This window comes from Tyto alba, unplaced genomic scaffold (genome assembly GCF_018691265.1).
Source record: "Tyto alba isolate M040663 unplaced genomic scaffold, T.alba_DEE_v4.0 Super-Scaffold_40, whole genome shotgun sequence".
NCBI classification, from domain to species: domain Eukaryota; kingdom Metazoa; phylum Chordata; class Aves; order Strigiformes; family Tytonidae; genus Tyto; species Tyto alba.
Window position 1 is genome coordinate 24,299,534 of NW_024881316.1, and position 21,042 is coordinate 24,320,575.

General features: G+C 41.6%; 1 protein-coding gene across 1 annotated transcript in view; it reads right to left on the reverse strand.

Moving 5' to 3' along the window:
- The window catches only part of HCRTR2 (hypocretin receptor 2), a 34,402-nt gene extending 13,672 nt beyond the window's left edge, over positions 1-20,730 (reverse strand). The window contains exons 1-3 of the mRNA XM_033009960.2: positions 20,280-20,730; positions 6,532-6,710; positions 4,865-5,108 (exon numbers count right to left, since the gene is read on the reverse strand). Coding sequence (XP_032865851.1) covers positions 4,865-5,108; positions 6,532-6,710; positions 20,280-20,508 — 652 coding nt within the window. The 5' untranslated portion in view covers positions 20,509-20,730. The remainder of the gene's footprint in view (positions 1-4,864; positions 5,109-6,531; positions 6,711-20,279) is intronic.
- Positions 20,731-21,042: the final 312 nt, after the last annotated feature.

Consider the following 21,042-nt stretch of genomic DNA (forward strand, 5'->3'; position numbering starts at 1 on the left):
TGGGCTTCAAGACAGGGGGAGATTGTTCTTAGCTGAAGTAACCATCTCTTTAAGAAAAAATTAATGATTCTCACATCGCTGGCCACTATTTTACAGATGAGAGAGAAGGGGATAAAAAGCAAAAATGGGGATTGAACTAGGGTGAAATTGGTGTTTCTACTCAGTACCAGTCATACAGTATGATTACTCCAACCTGATAGAGGTTCAGTATGCTAAAACAAGCCCTCCTCTGTCTGCTGCAGGGGGTTATTAAATAAATTTTAGACTTTTCTAAAGTTTCCTTCTCAGCACCGTGTTCCAGTCCCAGACTGTTGTTCAATGAAGCAAGGAGCTAGAAGACTGAAACTACAGCTTTTGGATTTTTGCCAGAATTTTACTATATTTGTGTAAATACATATATACATACATGTATACACATACATATGTATACAAACTGAAAACATTCCAGACTCAAAAGGTTTTGATATGTCTAGCAAATGCAATATTCCCTTAAGCCATAGGTGCATAATGAAATTGGTACTCTTGATAGCTTCCGTATGAGTAGGGATGAACAACAAGACTATCAAGTTTGTTAAGCATTAGTAGAGAGTTCCCAGGTTCCCTATTCTCAGGAAGATACCTATGAGGTTTTGGACTTACCAATATGAAGAAGCAAGACAGCCAAAAGGGTATACTTTTAGAATAAAGCTTAATAAATTGGGATGTTAAAAAGTGAGTGCCCATAGTAGAGAAAATTCGACCACACAACACTGTTCTTTCCAAGCTATGCTCCTATGCCAGAGTATTTACAGTTAGCTAATACTTAAATTACAATTTCAAACCTGATATATTATGCTTAAGTTATTCAATTCACAATAACACTAAGCATATTTTTAGTATTAGCAATATTCTGACTTCTTTCTGCATTAAAATGTCCCACAAGTTTTTCCTTAAATTCTGAACATTTTGAGAAACAGGATGTATAAACCTTCACGTAATAATGCAATTTCCAGTTATTTCTTTTCCAGAATTAAGACAATATGTTTTTGTACTACTTTATGAGTCGTCTAAGAGGAAATGGAACACAAAGTCTTCCCTTTGTTTTCATTCAACCATGTAGTTTTGGGAAAGGATTATCTCCATATTCTTTTTATCATTTGCAAAGGGGTTGCCTAATGCACTTTGGCTAACACTCACTTCACAAGCAGCTCTAAGAGAATGTATTTAGCTGACTTGAACACATGGTGAACTCATTTTAATATACGTCTCTTTTATTTTGGCACTTTATCATAAAATTCAGCACATAGCAATTACAGAGTATTATAGAACTGTGGCCAGCACTGGCTCCTTAAGTGAGCCTGCATAGGTCACATGTTGGATCCTTCTGCATTCCCAAATAAAATATTGTTATTAGACAGTACTCAAAATGAAAAAACCCTCAGCCTAGAACTGGCAATGAATTTTATATTCAGGAATGCCAGAAGCAATTAAAAAGAAATTGAGCCCTGTTTTAGGCTGGACTATTGCTCCATTTGCAGACACTGGCAGCTCTCCAACAGCATGCTTGAAATCTTATTAGTCAGGGTGGCCACTACTTGTTCACCATTAAGGAGCCCAAGTGTCACAGTGCTGATCAGACCTTCCTTACAGACACTCATCAGACTTGTATGGATTTCAGCAGCTGGACCTAAGTCTGGGTAGGGTACAGTGCTATCTCCTGCTTTGGCATCTCCAACATTTTCCTGGATGCGGCTTCCCGTTAGTCCTCCATAGCACCTCATGTTTCAGTGGCCCTGAGTTCCAAGAATTTAGACTTCCAATTCCAAAACAGTTTGGAAAGTATCATTAAGAACCCCCTTTTTGCAGTCCTAACCTTGACAATTCAGTTTAACATTCTTGGGACATACAGTGTACATGATGGTCTGCAAAGATTTCATCAGACATACCCTAATTTTAGGGAGCATAAATTCTATGCAGTTCTAAACAAGCAGTAAACACCCAAATATAATCCCTTTCCTCTAAATTGACTTTCTTATAGAACTTGATCGCTCAGGGTCTGTTGAGTGCATGCACTATCTACATCCCCACTTTCTCTTTGCAAATAAGCTTATTGGTAGGAACATTAATTTCTTTCTCCTTCAACTTTCTCCTAGTTTGCTTTCTTTGACCCTCTATATTCCCATAGTGAAAAAAGGAAAACAAAATCCAACAAAAAATGCAATTATTTTATTTGAAAATATTAGCTCTTTATTCTTTCTTCTGGCCTCAAGGCTCACCAATCTTTTCAAACTGCTGCCCTGTTATCCCTGTTCTGTTGTTCTTCTGTTTGGGGGATTTTGTGATTTCAAACCCCAGTTTTCAGTAGAAAAACTGCATCTTCTATGCTTTGGCCCAACTCAGTGTTCTTAGACATTTTCAACTGAATGGAAATTATCTGTAGCTAATGCCACTATTCTCCATAGTCTGAAAGGGATGTTAAGGTGTAAATATATATTATATTTTATCCTCCTTGATAATATATGGTTAACTCTACATTTACTAAGTAATTCCATGATTTGAGTAACCTGCTTGTAACTTAACGCACAGAAAGGTTCTTCTCTCAAGTTACCATGATAAGCTATTATTAGAAAGTGGAGAGGATTATTTTTTATGGATAGCTGAAATGCACTAGCAGAATAACTAGCAATGATGGTGCATTATCATTAGAAGAATAATTCATTAAAAAGGCAGCAGGATAAAAATAGGGTTGTTATCTTTCAATGGAATGAAAAGCTTCCCATTTCAGAAAACTTTAATGTAAAATTATTTTCATTTCATGCTTAATATAAATTGACAAAAATCAAAATAATTTTGGAGTGTTTGCACTTAATTTTTGAAGCCACACACACAAAAGAACTTAATTCTTAATTCTATGCACAAGTACTTGCCTTTGTTATACCCCTTTCTACCTCTCCAAACATCCAAGTGAGGGGTCACAGCATAACGTGAAGATGAATAGATTCCATTTTGGACAAATATACTCCATAGGAGTAGAGTCTTGCAAACATACATGGTAGCTTTTTTTATTTTGCATAATGGGTGCTTCAGCTCAGGCATATATGTGGGCTGCAACTACGTCAGTGCAGCACTGAGCAAGAGGCATTCTTTAAAATAGTTCCAAGGCTACTACGGACTCTGTAGTTCAAAAGCAACAATTTCCTGTTGGGAATCAAAAAGTGGCCAGTGCAGATCTGGAATTTTTGAGACTGCTTGCCCTGATGAAATGCTATCCCGACTCCCTAATTAATTAGCTACATCATTTTCATTTCCTAGGTTGATTAAAAGAATCTTCACTGCAGATCTAACCTTGAAGTGATGAAGGCATGGATAATTAGTTCTGCAGCCAAAATGAGTGGACACAAATTGTACTTGAAGTGAATGCTGTGAAAGAAAATAGTCACATAAATACTGCAGCATCCAGCAGCAGGCTGAGATACAAAATTGCTCACAGATGAAGAAAGAACACTAGACGTAAAGAGCAGATGTGCCCTCTCCAATGAAACAGCAAGTACAATACTCATAGCTTAACAGAGGATTCCTCTAACCTACAAACTTACAGCACATCTTTGTCTGCAGTGAGGGCCAGCTAGCTAATGGCCATCTCTGCCCCCTTGCCTTGTCCCAGAGGACTAGCTGGGATGAAGGAGATAAAGAACAGGAGGAATGTGCTAGCCAATGTCTTCTCATTAATCCCATGGTGGCCCTGTGGAGGCCGTTAGCAGGGGAGGAACTCCCAAAACAGCACATGGAAGAGCCCTCAGCTGCTCATGCTGCTTAAGCTAATTTATCACAATAATTAAGTACAGGTGATCCAGTTGTAGTTCATCTTAATTGTTTACAGGACTGGAATCTTCTTCTACAGAGACAGCTCTGGGAGAGAATCTGATTGTGTTTCAGTGTGACTTGCAGCTATTAAACAGGCACCTTTTAGTTATATGTTTTGGCAAACTTGGCTTTATTTTCCCATGTGTGAATAATGCTATTACTGATGGTCATTATATCCAGTGTCAGAGTCACAGCATGTAAATCATACACTCTATTAGCGTTGGAGTTATGCCAAGGCCCACCAGGGTTGGGTCGTAACCATTCGGGTGGGTAGCTAATGCTGCTCGCTGTGAACGGAGACAAAATAGAAGTAGTTACTCCCTGGCAACCCTTACGGCTTCTTACAGCTGAATTCAAATACAGAAGTTGGATTCAAAGTTAATCTGGAAAGGCAGAATTACACTTCTCAGATAGAATCGTTTGTAACTGACTACATTTACAAAATTATTTAAAATATCTTGTCCGTGACAAATTTCTAATTGTAGGCTAACTTTCTACCCTGTATCGGTGACATCTCTATAAATTCTGTAACGACAGGAAATTTGCATTGATGTCCCAGGAGATATCTATAAAGACTAGTCAAAAATCAGCAATTAGCAAAAACAATATATCAGGTAAACAGAAATTCTGTTCTCATGTAGGTATTTCTTAAGGCTAAATACTGAAGTCTGTGTAAACCTGAAATGTTCATTGATCACAGAATTATAAGCATAATTATATAAGCATAAGCATTTAAGGGTGGGAACATTTCTACCCTCTGGGAAACATTAACACGGTCAAGACACAAGCCAGCCTCATTCATTTAAACTTGGTTTCAAATGTACTTTAAGTCTTAGCAATACAAAAGAAAATAGGATTTCACAGTATTTGAAAAGCAGTAATTCTAGGAAAGCTTATACAATTAAGAACACTTTGTGATGTGTTTATCCAACTTGACTGCATATTAATATGTCCTGATATTTTTATTACATAAAAATCACAGCAGTACAAATTCAGTCTTTATGGTCAATGACACACTCACCTCCCCAGTGCTCATCACACACTGTGAACAAGGTAGTTTTATTGGCTAATCCTGGGAACACACTGCTGCACTCCATAACAATAGCCTGAGGAATCATTATGATGCAGGATACAATCCAAATAATTATAATGCTGTTCCTTGCTCGCTTGGCTGTGCTTTTAAACATCAAAGGGTGACAAATTGCATACCATCGATCCAAAGCAATGCAGCTAAGTGTTAGTACAGACACAGAGACTGAAACTGTCTAAAGAAAAGGAAATATTATGTAAATGCAAATGTAATTTTTTCAGAGCCTTAAAAATTATTTATTGAAAATTTTTTCCCCAAGTTTTAAAAACTATTTCTATTTTCAGCAGCGTTAGCTCTTTATCTGCAATTATTAAATAGAAGTTATTATCAGGAAAAGACTCCTTTTAAAATCACTTCTTACAGAACTACAACAGATACCCTCATCTGCTGTAGTCCCACTAGAATCAACAGAACAATTCACATGTTAGGGCGCTACCCAAACTGAGTAAGCTTAGCAGGGTCAGATTCTGAATTTGTAAAACCGTATCTGAAATATTACTTTAAAAACAATACACAACTAATTAAATTCTCTTTTCTTTGTAGAACAATTTTGTTTGCTTGCTTGTATTCTATGTTATATTTGAATACCAGTATCATCATTTTGCCTTTTCAATTTTTACAGGAATAGTGGAAATTCAGGCTCTCATTAAAAAACCCAACCAATCATCTTAAGACAGATTAATTCATTTTACCTTCTATCTGGTATAGGAAATAACCTATCACTTTGGTTTTATTCTTTTACTTTATACACTAGGTGATCATTTTACTTTCTCTTCAGATTTTCTTCCACTAGAATGGAGGCTTTGAAACAAGTTTTGTGATTTTGATTCTACTAAGTAGATGACACAATGTGGCTCTTCAGTCATACAGGTCAAAATATAAAATGTGCTGGAAGCATGGAGCTGATCACCTGCATACATTCAGAGCTCTGCTTAATTCTTTTGATTTATAATGACTGAAAGGCCAAGCACTTGTCATTCTAGTATGCCCAGTCAGTTTAACTAACCAGCTATTCTTCGAAAAGGTATTTCTCAATCATTTTGATGCAAAAGATCTCATAACTAATTCAGTCCACTGGTAAATGTGTGGTGGCAATTATTGCTTAAGGCAGACAATCTGATCAGCACCCAGTGAATGTGGATACTTTGCTATTTCTCAAAAATGCAAAGCGTCACTAAACATACATGAAAGCCCAGACTCCCTTCAGAAGTTTGGATTGTCTGTCCTGGACACTTGTGTAGCTGTTTAGGTACACACACATAGAGTATAAATGACTGCAATTCTATTTACAGACATTTTTATTTCTTTATATCCCTTCTGAATTATTAAAAAAGATCACAAAAGTGAAGCGCCTCAGACAAAACTTCCAGAAATTGTATTGTCCATGTTTAACAATCAAATGGACCAAGAACAGTATTTATTAAGCATAAACACATTCACAAGTGGAACAGTCCTTTCATCCTCCGCATGTACCCTGAGATATCTACTTTGCTAGCAGAAACAGACTTCCATCAGATTATCACTATTAGGAAGATGCTATTGTTCCTTCTCTTTTTTCCAACATGGGTAATGTGTACACAAACACAGTAAAATTATACCTGTAAGTAGGGAATCACTTTGCAGAGGGGCTGCCCAAAGAACCATGTTTCTGTGATGTCCACTACTAGAGTTGCTGGAAGACAAGTAATTGTGACCAGAATGTCAGCCAGAGAAAGATTCACTATGAAATAGTTGGTAACTGTCCGCATGTGATGGTTCTTCCACACTGCAATGCAAACTGAATTTGGAAAGACAAGTTAGTGAGGTGGAAATGACTTAGGGGATGATTCAACGGGAAAACACTTGGCTTTGCAGAATCAAGGAAGTGTTTGTGTCCTTTGTTTAACACGGAATATTTGAATATGTAGTTCAGTGTAAGAACCATGTGTTTTCCTTTAGAGTGAAAACAAGGGTACATGTAGAGACAATCTTAGTACACAAAGAATAGTTTTCCACATACCACAGCATGGGAAATAATCTGATATATAAAGCAGCTTGTTTTCCTGATGCACAAAATTTTCCAGAAACACCACAAAAACAATACAACACATTGTACATCAAAGGTTCTTTCCCTGTAAATAATAATTCATCCATCATGCAAATCTGGATAAAGATTCAAGGTCTCCTTAATCTGTCAGGATACAGCACTATGCTTAATTTAGATATATTAAACAGATCACAGAATGCTAGAGTTAGAAGGGTCCTCAAGAGATTGTCCAAATCTGAAATGGAATCAGCTACAGTTAAGCCACTCTCTTACTAAACTAGCTAAAACAGCTGCAAAAAAATACACAGACTGTAAGGCACATAAGCTCCTGAGATCAGATACTTCTAAGTATATTCTAAGAAGGATGATGTGCCTGAAAGCTTGTGTCCATCTTCCAGCTGCATTAGTTGATGTAATAAAATATATTACTTTATTCCACAAATCTTGTCTTATTTAAGTCTTTAGACCAACACAACCATAGCAAGACTACCACTAAGCCATTGTTGGCCAGTTTACATTTTAAAATCTGTTATATTTGAAGATACCATGCCTCTCTTAAATATGTTGCAGTGTTTAACTATCTTCCCTATTAAAAAAAAAAAAAAAAAAAAAAAACAAAAAAACAAACCTCCTAATGTCTAATCTACGTTTCTTCTGCTGCTACTTATATAACTTTTTTTCTTTTTTTTCTTTTTTTTTTTTTTTTTCCCCTGCACATAGGCAGGAATGAAGAATAGTTTTTCCCCATAGCAATGCTTCACATGTGTAAAGATTGTTGTTACAGTTTTCCTCAGTTTTCTTTTCAGACTGTACAACTTCAAAACTCTTTTACTCCCAGTCATTTTTAGAACCTCTGCAATCATCCTTGTTGACATTCTCTGGACACTCTTCAGACTGGATCATGTCTTTGTGGTCTGGATGCAGTTACCGAAATCAATGTCAACAGGCAAAGGTTAAATAAAATGTTGTTCTAAAAGTTCAGAGTTTGGCCACTTTGTTCCCATGCTATGGTTTCAACCCTCCTACATTCTACCCAATTAAAAGCAGAGCATTGTCTTCAGCTGAGGATGTCAGTGCTTAAAGGTGCAAGGTGTATGGTCTTTGGAAAGCCCTATTCTAATTCCTATGCTGCCCTGTTTGGGGAAAGCACCTGAACATAAACATTATAACTGGTAAAACAAATCCATGAAGTTAACAAATGTGAGGTCAATCTAACTGGCAGCAAACTGCATCAGAAATCAATGCATAGCATTTTTCATGTTGTGTTCAAAGCTTTCTATCAGTATAAGCAAATGAAACCTCATGATACCCCAGAGAGCTAAGAAAATATTATCATTTTCATCTTCGACGCAAGGCAAGTGAAGTGCAGAAGTTGCTAAAGGCCATACAGTAAATCAGACACAGAATGGGAAACTTGGACTCCTAATTCCCAGCTCTGTACTAAGTTTTCCAGGTCACACTGGCTTAACACGGATGGAATTTAGATGAACTCTGGTACCTAAAGACTATGCCCCCTTCTACTCTGGGAGTAGCAGTATGCAGGAAAGCCAGTGTACAGAAAGAAGCTCTGAATTCCTTTGAATTTTAATCTATGGGGGCAAGAGACACCTGAAAGGTGGAAAAAATAATCATTTATAAGCATAGAAATACAAGATAATTTTTTACTTTAGATTTCACTGTTTATGTTTGCGTGTTTCCCCTTCTGACTTCATCTGTTCTTTGCAGCAGACCATATGGCACAGGGAAAAAAATCTTCTTCATTAGCGTGTTTGCATACTACCACAATACTTAAGTATCCCAGAAACTTATTCCATGAATGTATATTAAAAAAAAAAAAAAAAAAAAAAAAAAAAAAAAAAAAAGTTTGTGTAAAAAAGCCTCTAAAGAGAAAGTATTATAAAAACAAGTCGGCTTCTCCCCCCCACTCGTTGCCCTCTGCTGGTTGCAGTATTGTTCTCAACCTGCACAAGCATTGGCAATGTTTTCTTTCAGTGCAACGCTGAACTGAGCTGTGAGGATTTGATACAAGTTATTTGAATAGGACAGAATGGTATAAATTAGAAAGTTAGTTCAATATATTCCTTCCAGACTCAACGTCTTTCTCAGACTACTTCAATATAAGGTTATTGAGTAGACTTAGCCAGTAGCTTAATTGATATACCAGGGATCTAGCAGATCATCAAGAAAGATGTTCTAACCTGTGTTAAAAACCCATTATTTTATAGGTGTGCAAACTAGTTTGACTATGACACTGAATATATTATAACCAATTAAGTATCAGAACAAAAGAATTTTGTATACTCTCCACTCTCACTCCTTTAAACATGCATTTTCATCTCAGGTGGTCCTCTATAGAAGTGGAGGCACTCAGCTCCCATATAAACTGTAAAGAAATGTGCTAAGAGAAACGAAGTGCTGTGGAGTGGGAAATGCCATCTGCCTATGCAGAGTGAAATATCAGAGCACTGTGCTTTCCCCTCAGCTTGGAGAAGAGATGCAAGGATGAGAAAGGTAGTAAAGATTCTCAACCAGGAGTGTATTTTACTAAAAAGTACTCCAAAATCATAGAACAGAAGATGAGGCCAGAACCAGCCTTCCTAAAAATTTTGGGAGACACCACATAATTAATGTGATGCTTATTCAGTTAGGGCACAATGCAGTGGCCCAAACTGAGCTCTTCACACCTCTGCTGAAAATCTGTGAAATAGTAAAAATAGCTCTGAGTAAAATCTCAATTTATCATTATATGCAAATCTTTTATGCAGCCTTTGATATTCACAACTATAGATAGGAGTGAGGAAGAAAGTGTCAAAATTGGTATTAACACAGGCATTGAAAATGAGGGGATCGGAATTAAAAAAAAAAAAAAAAAAAAAAAAAGTGGGAGAGAAATGTGAGAGAAAGGAAACTATGAAACGTGCCCTTACTGTGCATGACTTTCCTGACTGCTAAAACTCTACTGGAACCTAATTACCTGTCTAGGGTTTTTTATTATTTTCTGTATTTTAGTTTTTATTTTCTAGAAACTCTCAAAGTTGCAGTTAATAACTTTTCTTCAAATGAAAACATGCAGACAAGTTTTCACATAGAACAGCTATTTTTATAATGGTTATTAAGTAATACGATTCTCATAACTCCGTCCCATTTTCTTCTGCCAAAATCGTTTTAAGCAAAATGCTTGCTATTCCTACCTCTGCCACACAGTGTCAGTGGAGGCTCAGAAACTAGCTTGAGTTGCCAGGCTGAAAGTGTTTGGAAAAACTTGTGGAGGCTTTCCCCCAGCGAGGACAGTTCTGCGATAATGAAGCATAGTTCAGAACCCATCTTCCAAACACTCGTGATCTTCCGCCCCCCAAAAAGTCTCACAGGCAGGTCCCAAATTCAAATAAAAGTTAAAAATTTAAGACAGATGCTATTAGAGATCCATTAAGAAAGCTTCATATACCTCATTATATTCCTGAAGAAAAAAAACATCTCAAACATGACGGTATGGTGAGATTGGTATTTTTTTTTTGTGTACAAATTCAATCCCCGTTGGTTTAGTGTCCTGGGGCATTTTAATTAGAGGCTTTAATGCCATCTATTCAATTAGCATAGCTCATTGTAGCTTGTGCTGAATGTGAAAACAATAAAAAGGCTCCAGCTGGTAGAAAATGCAGCTGCTTGCCTCCTGGAAGATTTACGCTGCCTTGAGCATGCTAAAGTTTGTGCTGTAGTCCTTCCGCTGGTGGGCCGCTGGTTCAGCTGTCAATTTGTTTTTCACATGTCAACCGTAAATCATTTCCCTAACACTCCAGAAGCCTTTTCAATCTCTTGTTCAGTAGGTCATCTTCCAGTGTGACTTCTTGGCCAAAACAGAAACATAATTTCCACAACCAGCAATACCTGATATTTCCTTATATAAATGAATGACACTACCTCTTATCTCATTTTTGGTGAATAATAAAACCCAGATGGATGTAAACAAAGAATTATCTTGTTCCACACTAAACTTCAATGATTTTCTTTTGCTTTGGTAATTCAGTATCACAATTGTTTGATTAAAATATCATAATATAGCCATCCAGCAATCATTTGGAAGTGATGCTGTGATTATAAGCACTGGTCATCAACATTTCCAAATGCATGAGGCAGAAAACCTGATTTAAAAAAGTGTTATATTTGAGTTACGCATTATTTATTCTCTACCTCCTACCCCCACCAAAAAAAATTTTTGCACCTGGCAATGAATTGGTTCTCCGTATAGCATTCTCCCCCTTGTCCTTTTTTGATGATGCTATCACCGACTGCGAACCAAGGTATGGGTGGTCGGGGTGCCCAGAAACACAATCATGTTGAAAGGAAGGCTGAGTAGACAGGCTACCGAACAGATTCTGGAGAGCTAGAGTCCCTGTGGAAACACTGAATCAATGCATACTGTTGGAAGGAAAAATGCTGTAATTGAAACTACTTTCATTATGAGTGATTCCTGATTAAGGACTCTTCTGCTTTAACTTAAGAGTCTAAAAATGAGGCGCCTAAGACTAAGCTTATTTTATTTGTTTTAGGAAGGCTTTCCATGAGTCTTTCAATAACTTTATTGATGATCTTGATTAAGAGGTGAGAAGTACTTTAACTAAATTGCCGAGGATATTTAATTAGGGTTTTTTGAAACCACCAGTGAGAACAAAGGATCTAAAACAAAGCAATCTCTTCTGTGAACAGGGAGATGATACCTACTTCCTAGGCTGTCCATCTCTGACCCGCTATTAAGCTCGAAACTCACACATTACTTCATTTTTTACATAACTAATCTTATCTGAAAAAAGGAGTCCAACATAAGACCAGGTTTATGTTGAAAAAGTAATAGAAAGAATGACACAAAGACACTTTTAATGCAATGTTTATTATAAAGCAAATAATGAAAAAGTTTCTACAGCTGGTAATAATGCCCAGCAGATAAGAACTGTCCTTGAATATGTGATGTGACAGCTGAAAAGATGGACAATATTCTGGGCTGCACACACAAAGGAATTACATAGCCTGCCAGTGAGGTGATAGTTCCTCATCAACAGGACACACTAGCTGTGTCAACAAATTTGAGGAGAAGCATGACAAAAGGAGTAGGTGGTTACGTCATGCTAGCTATGTATCACGCATAAGCAAGTATGTATGTGTAGGTTCCACCACTTTTTTTCTAGTAAAACTCTAGAAGAAATACTGAAACTGTAAGAAATACAGCTGCATAACATTGAACATATGAAATCTTGAAGTATTTTGTTGAATATCAGCTTCACTGAAATGTATTGAGGGGGAACTGTCTCCCACAGAAGACAGAATCTACGTAAATAAAAGATATACAGCCACTAGCTCACTTGCAGCAATATATTTTCTGAGATGTCTTCTAGCTACCAAGTGCTCTATTGTACTCAGGCTTTTAAAGGGACTTATGAGTTGGGGGTTGTGGGTTACTCATGTTCTCAACCCACTTCTGCATTTTTCGTACTGTCTCATTATTATGGCACTAGAGAATACAATAACTAAATTCTGCTTGCTGGAAGCTTATCTCTACATATTACAATTGGGAGTAATAGCACAGCCATCCAATGGGCACAGGATTCATTTTCTAAGTTACATTACATAATCTTAGACAATTAACAATCTTATGGAAATGGGAGTTATTACCAGAAGAACAGATATGCTATAAAAACATACTGCCAAAAATGCCAGGTTTGGTCAGCTCTAGAGGATGTGAGAGGTACCATCACAAAGTTTCCTGCGCTAACTGTGCTGAGTAACACAGATATTGGTTTTACACTGTCTCACCACACACACGTACACAAACCAATCATTACAAGTATTAATCAGCAACCCTGGTCATCTCTGCAGAGCTAGGTAGAATGAATGACCAGTTATTTCATAATCACATTTGATATATGTATTTTTCTATCCATAGTAGCAATAAAAAGCCTATAAAATCCTTACAACACTCTTCGTGTTAGAGAGGGAAGGACCATAATCATAGCTGTCATACTGCACGACACTACAATAAAAAGATTTCACACTTCACTATGATTCCGTTTAAACCTGCATGACTCATTAAAAGCAAGGTATGCTCCATGCTGAAATGCTGTGCAACTTTAAAACCCTATGCTTCAAAATGCATCTGCCAGTGTAAAATGCAGTTACACTAGGAAAAACTCTTCCATGTCCATGTATGTTTCTAACACAGATGTAAGAATGCTTCTTCGTTAGACTACACAAAGAAAATACTGTGCTTGTGAAATGCTACAGACAATACCCTGCATAGTGTATATCTTCTGAATCTATATCATGAATCCATATTGTCAATATCATATTCCCAAAACTGGGCTAAAATCCTTGCAGTCTTGCTGCGCTGAGAACCAGGAAACAGAGCACAGCTCTGTCAGGGCTGAGCGCCCCCCCAGGCTCTGCAGCCCCTGCCCCTGCCTGGGGGCTACCTGCCTGTGCTGGAGGCCAGCTCTGGTGCTGGGCAGTGTGTAAGCTGGGATCAGGCTGCTGGGAACCGAGCTTTTGGCAAGAGACTTGAGACACCTCTTCTGAGGGGTCACCTCTTTGATTGGGAGCTGCATTTGAGCTCAGGCTCTCACACTTAGCTCAGGCAAAGACCACACTGCAGGTATGAGCGTGCCTTGCTGATTTTGGTTGTAATCCTCACCCACTGGCTTGCCTTTCTGGCTTCAGACCTGCTTCACCACTATGGATTTGTCTGGAGGTTGCCGGCAAGCAACTGAACCCTGATAAACGTCACCAGACCTACCAGGGTCTCAGGAACCATGGGACTGTGCTGGTGAGTACACTGCCCTTTCAATCTTACTGCTGCCCTCACCTCCTGGCTCTCCTTCCCCTGGGCAACAGTCCACTCCAATTCTCTGACAAATTCCAGTTGTGAGATGTACAGTAAGTGAATCAGTTGCTAATGTCCAAAGTAAACAAACAAACAAAAAAGTTTCACTTGACTTCCAACACAGAAAATAAACAATGCTTGAAAAACAAAGCAGCATTTCAAAACCTTCAATTTTTTTGAAAGATAGTGAGTTAAAGCGAGAAGTGACAACAGCTTTCTTTTTATTTGGTAATGCCCCAAAGTCACTTAGGTCTGGACTACTTCACTGACCTAAGGGAAAGGTATGCTAGTCCATGTTCAGCTCCTGGCAGACAGGGCTTTACTATTTCCAGTTGTCTTGGAGTTAGGCAGTTGCTGAAGAGCTCTGCTGAGTTACTTTCCTTCTTCCATAGACAGATGATTCCTTCCAAACATCACTCAATATAAAATTAACACTAGGCAGCATATCCTGCCACCATCAATGTTGTACCTGTTTTGGGTCTAAATAGCAGAGGTGGTCTTCAGAACTGTCACTCCAACAGCTTTGAGAAAGTATAAAATTAAATGGGGTAAGTTATTTAAAAGTTTCACACATTTATCAGATGTACATCTTGAAAGTAAAATGAAACAAAACCCAGCAACAGTAAAGTTTCCTATTTGCTTCCTAGGTAATACAAACACAAATAATTCAAACACATGCTGGTGTGCTTTCCCTTGCTACCCAACCCCACCCCATAATGTTCTGGCATTGCAGGGGAATTCTGACTAACTGGTGATAGTCCTTGTGTAGGAGGTGCTGAACAGCCAGCCTTTAAGTCAAAGTTTATTGTACATCAGGTTAGAGATATTTTATCAGCAGTGCTATAGAGAAGGAAGAAAACTGAATGGCAGAGGAGTCCTTAGTTTTTAGTTTCTAAAATGTACATGTAGCCTCAGAAGAACAAGAACTCTGTCACAAGTGGTTATGAATTGAATAGAATATGAGACTTCATATGGCAAGGAATATATTTTTTGTTTCTCTTTCAATACCTTTTAATGGCTTTTGACCCCTGAGACCAAGACCTTTTCCACTTGTTCCGATTCCACTCCTCCTTTATCACTGAATGAGTTCACAGCTGAACTACTGTCCTTCAGAATGATGTTAGAATACAAGTATCCAAGCTGCTTTTTACTCCGACTGAAAAAAAATATTATCCAAGGACACTTTTTTTTTATTTAACTGTAAGGGCAGCCTCCAGGCAGATTTAGCTGTCCTTTCTTTTAGAAGAGCTCATATGAAAGTCAACAGATTTGAATTAACATTCAAGACATCAAGCATCCCTTGCAGCTCACCTTCCTTGAGTCTCTGGCATTGCCTTTTTTCAGAGTTGGGTTCAATAGGACTGCACTATTCACAACAGGCAGAATTGCCTTTTGACATAAAGAATGGTAAAGGATAGCGGAGCTGTCCCCCCTCTGGACTCTCTGGTGAGAAAGCATATAGAGTGGAACTAGTTATGCATCTGCATATAAGAATCTAGACAGAAAAGGAAATAATTTCAAAGCAGCTTCATTCTTTTAATGCTTTTTTATTTTTTTGCGTATCTCACAAGGATGCGCATGACTCTTTCTTGCCAGTAATGCCCATATATGCAAACACTAATGTACTTTAGTTGATACTCTCTTACATAAATTGAGCTCATATATTCTATATCTTAGGTAGATGAAATGTATAAATATTGTAGCATTTCCTATGTGGTATCTTTTTAAAAATGATAAAGCCACTCTAGTTATTATTCATCTAACAGAAAAAGGTGACTCTCATGCTGATATTACAAAAGTAAAGCCCTTTCATTGCCAGATTTCCCAAATAATCTGGACAAAATTAAATGAAATACGCCTCGTCTATAGCAATCAAATAGGATTCATGAAGATCACGGCACCGTTTAAGAGAATACATGACTCATCCAAATCTACCAATACATGCATGTATGCCTAGACCTCAGTATTCACCAGATACGTTTAAAATTATAACAGAGCAGCATTTGAGACAGTTGCCCACTGATAGGCATTGACTATGACTCTGATGTTAGAACTGTACACAAACCTTTTCTCTCCAGCCCTAAAAAAATCAAACTACAATAAGTAAAAATCAAATGAATGTTGTTGAGCTCTGAGTCAGACTATGAACTCTTTGAGAAAAGGACCACAGCTGGGTTCTGTACAGATCTCAGCACATCTAGCAGTTACTGTAAAATAGATAATAAATAATAGAGCTATCCAGAGAAGAGTAATTCTCTGTCAACTAAATTTGGTTTCAGTCCGAGTTGGAAAGAAAAACAAGTATCACCAAATTGTGTGAGTAAAGAAAGTTTCTGAAATCTCTCACTGAATTCCTGCACAGTCTCTTAGCCTTGGAAGCCAGCAGTGCTGAGGACTTTCAAGCTGGGTGCTGGCAGGTTGTGTGCGCTCAGGATCTCGGCTCCTGCCGGCTCTGGGGAGGGCTGCCAACAGGCCCAGCAGCCCAGCTGGTGGGACACCAGAAGGCTGCTTGTTCTGCCTTCTGTCTTTGATCAAACCAAGAGGTCTCTGCTGAACATTTTGATTTTGATGAACGCATGTTCCCTGAGGGAAACTATTTCATTAGGAAAGTTCTGGCCCATGCAAATGAGTAACTTAAACAAGGACCATTCCCATTCTTTACCTGTATAAATGGAATTAAATCTATGGAGTTGCACGTTACTTATTAATCCTTTCTGTCTTATTCCAGTTACCAACTGCTGCAACTTGTTAGTGTGGAATGATAATGTCAGTAACCAGAGACTTCTGTACATCCTAAAAATATCTTTCCTTGTTTAATCACCTAGTTTTCTATTTTTAAGCAATGTTTTTAACGCAGTGCTTTCAAATAAAGAAGAAACAGGTATGTACTCTACAGACAACATCTATTCTCCATTAGGAAGTCCTATGTTTTGCACTAGCTGTGCAAAGAAGCTGCAAGAGTTTCATTACCCTGCAGTGGTGAAGAAATCTTTTGTTCTTGTTTAGGAAACAGGAAGTCCTTATCCCTAACACCTATTCTGCTTCTAGTGATAGTGACAGAGTGAAGAATAAAATAGGACAAAACATACTGATGTTATCATCCGGATTCCAGATTCTCTGAATGTTCACGTCAGTATGTCCTAAAAACATATTCTGTTTCTTCTCAGTGGCCTGCACCAAAATCTGTGGTGAGTAGCCAGTGTAGGCACAAATGAGAGTCACTGACATGAAGCAGTCAAATGCAGTAATGAAACTTGCATTCAAATGCAGGGACTTGCTAACAGTTTTCATTTTAGCTGGTTTGTGCAGCATCTCGGACAGTGTGTGTCAATTCTCCTAATTAAATTGAAAGCTTAATAGCAATGCAGACCTTGTTATATGCTACTATAAGTAGAATTCCTGCAGTGCAGCTCACTCAGGAGCCCAGTAGATGTCAATCAAAGTTCAAGCTTCTGATCCTACCCTTGGTTGTTAATTAACTGTCAGAATGCTTCAGTCTGGTTTATTACTAACATCCGAGGGATGTGCTGTGCCTTCCACTTGCACAGATGTTACTGCTGGGACACAATGAGTCTCTTCATCATTCCATGTGAATGCACAATTCAAAATAAGAGGCAGAAATACAATCCTTCTACACCACATAGGGAAGGGAAGGGTCTTTCCTGGTTACTTAAGTGCTATCTGATTAGGACATGGACAAAACAGAGTCAAAGCACTGACTTCACATGCTACACAAGTCCAGTAGCGTCAATCAAACATAAACTGAGGAACACACTGCATCATTAAAAGATGATACAGTAAAGCACTATGAGCTACTAAATCTCTCTTTAGAGCCACTTCTGCTCTGCTTTGAGAAGGTCCATGATTAAATCCCAGATTAACCTTGAATATAGATTTTTCCAAGCAGGAGAAACTAGCTTCTCAGAGATTTCAAAACGTGTACTGTTCTGTATCAGATTCTTAGTGGCAGACAAATAAAGTTTAACCAAAACGTCTTTGCAAAGAGCACTAGACCACATCCATTTCTCTCCTCAAAACCACGAGCCTGCAATCAGTGCACTATGAGCTTCCTTGCATAAGGATGAGACAGTGTTCAGCTAACGAGCACCTGCACCTGCAGATCCCACAAACAACTTGCCCGTTAAGGGAAGCAGCTGTTTGGGTGGGTGAGGTCCGTGTAACGCACAAAGGCAGTTTAAAGAGCAAAAGGTTTGGGTAGCAGCAGTCCGGTAAAAGGAAAGGTGGGTAGACAGCCACATGCCAGCTTCCAGCCCAATCAAAAAGATAACGTACACGAATGTCAGGGAGGATCGGCTCTACATCAGCACCGGTATCGTCGCTATTTGCAAGTGAACGGAGAGGAAAGCTATTCCCCTCGTGGCTTCAGAGGGAGAAGTGTAAACAGGCTGAGAGCTCCTCGAGGTGAAGATTTGACCTTGAATCTTTAAAGGCGAGAGGACAGCCTGTTTACCGAACGAGTGGAGGCAAATAGGTAAACACAGGTAGTTTTCCTAAAACTGTCTTTGCTCAAGATCAGAGCGAAGGACACTTTACTTTCTAGTTTGAAGTGCAGCCTCTTTGTAAGGACTGTTATCTCTACACCGTCTGTCAAGCTGGCTGCCGAACAACGGACCAGGCAAACATGCTCAGGCTTCTTAACAGCTCTAACGTAACCTCTTTGGCTGAAAACTCACTGGTTTCGCCAACGTGCATAGTGGATGTTTACAGGCAATCAGTGCACTATTCCAGAAAAAAAAAAAAAAAAAAAAAAAAAAAAGAAAAAGAAAGAAAAAAAAGGATCGTCAGTCCGTTGAAAAACAAAAAAACCTTGCAAAATTTTGCCTCTGCCTGCGCTCTTATTTGCATCTTGCTTCGGGAAGCCTAGGGAGCTTGCAGATGACAGCCCTGACATGCATAAATCCTTCTGAAAAACATGAATGAAAGACCCGTATGGCAGGGCGGGGCGCGCTAGTGCGCCACTCCGTTCATGAAAATGTCACTGATGTAAATAAAAAAAAAAAAAAAAAAAAAAAAAAAGCAAATGGCCGTGACTCCAGCTAGGCGGGTTCTCACGGCGCAACCGGCGGCCGCGCCGCCTCCGCGCTTATTCACACACGCAGGACGGGGCGAACACCAACGCCGCTCCCGCTCCCCCGGCCGCCAGCACGCTGCAAGGGCACGGCTGCGGGGTGTGTTTTGGGGGGGGGGGCAGCGGCCGGTGAGGACACGGCCGCCCCGGGCGTGGGCATGTGCACACGCGTGTCTGCCCGCCACGCAGCCGGCGGTGGGGCTCTTCCCCTCCGGCTGCCAGAAGCGCTTTTCCCCATAGCCCCGCGCCAAGCCCCGGCGTGGGGCCGGCCGGCCCCCCGCCCCCCTCCCCCGGCTGCGGGGGAGCAGCTCCACTCGGGGGGTGCGGCGGGTTTGGGTGGGGGGGTTCCCAGCCGCCCCGCCCCACCTGTTCCCGTCAGCGCTCCCGTTTCCCAGCCCACCCGTGCCCTCGGCTCTCCGCCACGCTCCCCCCCCCCATCATTGCCCGAGGGTTGCGACACCCCCCCCCCCCCACGCCTCCCCCCCCGCCGGAGGCGGCCGCCCCACAGCCCCCGCCCAGCCGCCTCCTTCACGGATGAATGGGAGCGGGCAGGAGGCGGGCTCCGAGGCGCCGCCTCGCCCCGTTTCCCTCAATGAGAGCCCGGGAGGGCACCGCCCCCTCCCCCTCACCCCCCCCCCCCCCGCCATCCGCCGCTCGCCGTCCCTCATCCCGGCGGCTCGCGAGCGCGGCCGTTGCGCCGCGCGCCTCCCGCCCGCCGGCTGCTGAGGGGAGCAACCGGCGGTTCCCCCCTCACCGGGCGGGCGCCGTGCCGTGCCCGTTACCCCGCACCACCCCCCACCCCCCCGGGGCTCCGGTCTCTCTCTTTCAGAAAACACCGCACGCTGTTTACCGCCGGCGCGGCGCCGGGCTCCGCTGAGCCGGCCGGGGCTGCGAGAGGAGGCAGAAACCTCCCGGGCGGGCTGAGAGGCGGAGCCGCCGGTCGGGGCGGGCAGGGCGGGGAGCGGCGGGCGGGGGGGGGGGAATGTGTCGTTTCAGCACCTCGGCTCGGCGGACAGGGACGGGAGGCGGCCGGCAGCCCCCCCGCGCTGCCCCGCCGGTGAGCTCCGCCGGCCCCGCTCCGCCCGCCCAGCCCCTCAGCAGCTGCCGCAGCCCCTCGCAAGCGCGGGGGGTGGGTGGGTGGGGGGGGGAAGCGGTTTTTCACGGCGTCCCGCAGCAAAGGCCCCTTGCCCGCAGCCTTAACTTTACCTCGCGGCTCGGGGTGGGGGGACACCCACGTTTCTACCGGGAAGCGAAACCCGTCCCCCCCGGTTTCCAGCCACCATCCCTGCAAACCTCACCTCGGCGAGGGGGAACGGGAAGTTTGGGGGGGGGGGGGGGGGGGGGGGGGGGGAGCGCGACTCACCCAGGACGTTCCCGACGAGGGCCACGATGAAGACGACGATGTAGCCGGCGATCAGCGCCCATTCGTACTCCTTGGGATGCAAATACTCCTTCCAGAGGTATCGCAGGAACTCCTCATCGTCGTAGTCGGAGGAAGGGGTTAAAAGAGCCTCCCGCGTTTCGTTTAGCTCCGACCCGGTCGTCCAATTCCTGCACGGAGGGGAACCATCCTCGGGTTGAATCCCGGACATCCCTGGGTGGTTGGTCCGGGGGGCTGAGTAAAAAAAAAAAAAAAAAAAAAAAAAAAAAAAAAAAAAAACCAAACCCCAAACCAAACCGAAACAACAAAAAAAAACAAAAGCAAACCCACCAGACCCTCTCAGAGCATCCGCGCTTTCTCCCGCCCGTCCATCGAGGCTTGTGGTTGCCAGTGCGAAAAGCGGGGTGTGGGGAGAAAAAATGACGCGGGAACTTACGGGAGCCAATGCGGGAACAGGCTGGGGATCCGCGTCGCTCCCCAACCCTCCCTGACCAGCCTTTTCCCCGGCCGGGCAGGGGGCGCAGCCTCCGCGGCCGCGGAGGCTGCGCCCCCTGCCCGGCCGGGGAAAAGGCTGGTCAGGAGAGGTTGCATGCTTCGGCTGCCGGACTGCACTTGCCCCCCCCCCCCCCCCCCCCCATCCCCGCTGGAAAAAAAAAAAGTCACGTCTGTTTCAGACGACGCCGATTTTCCTTCCCCGAACCATGCACATGCACACCCCCTCATCTCTCTCCCCAGCTCCTGGCTC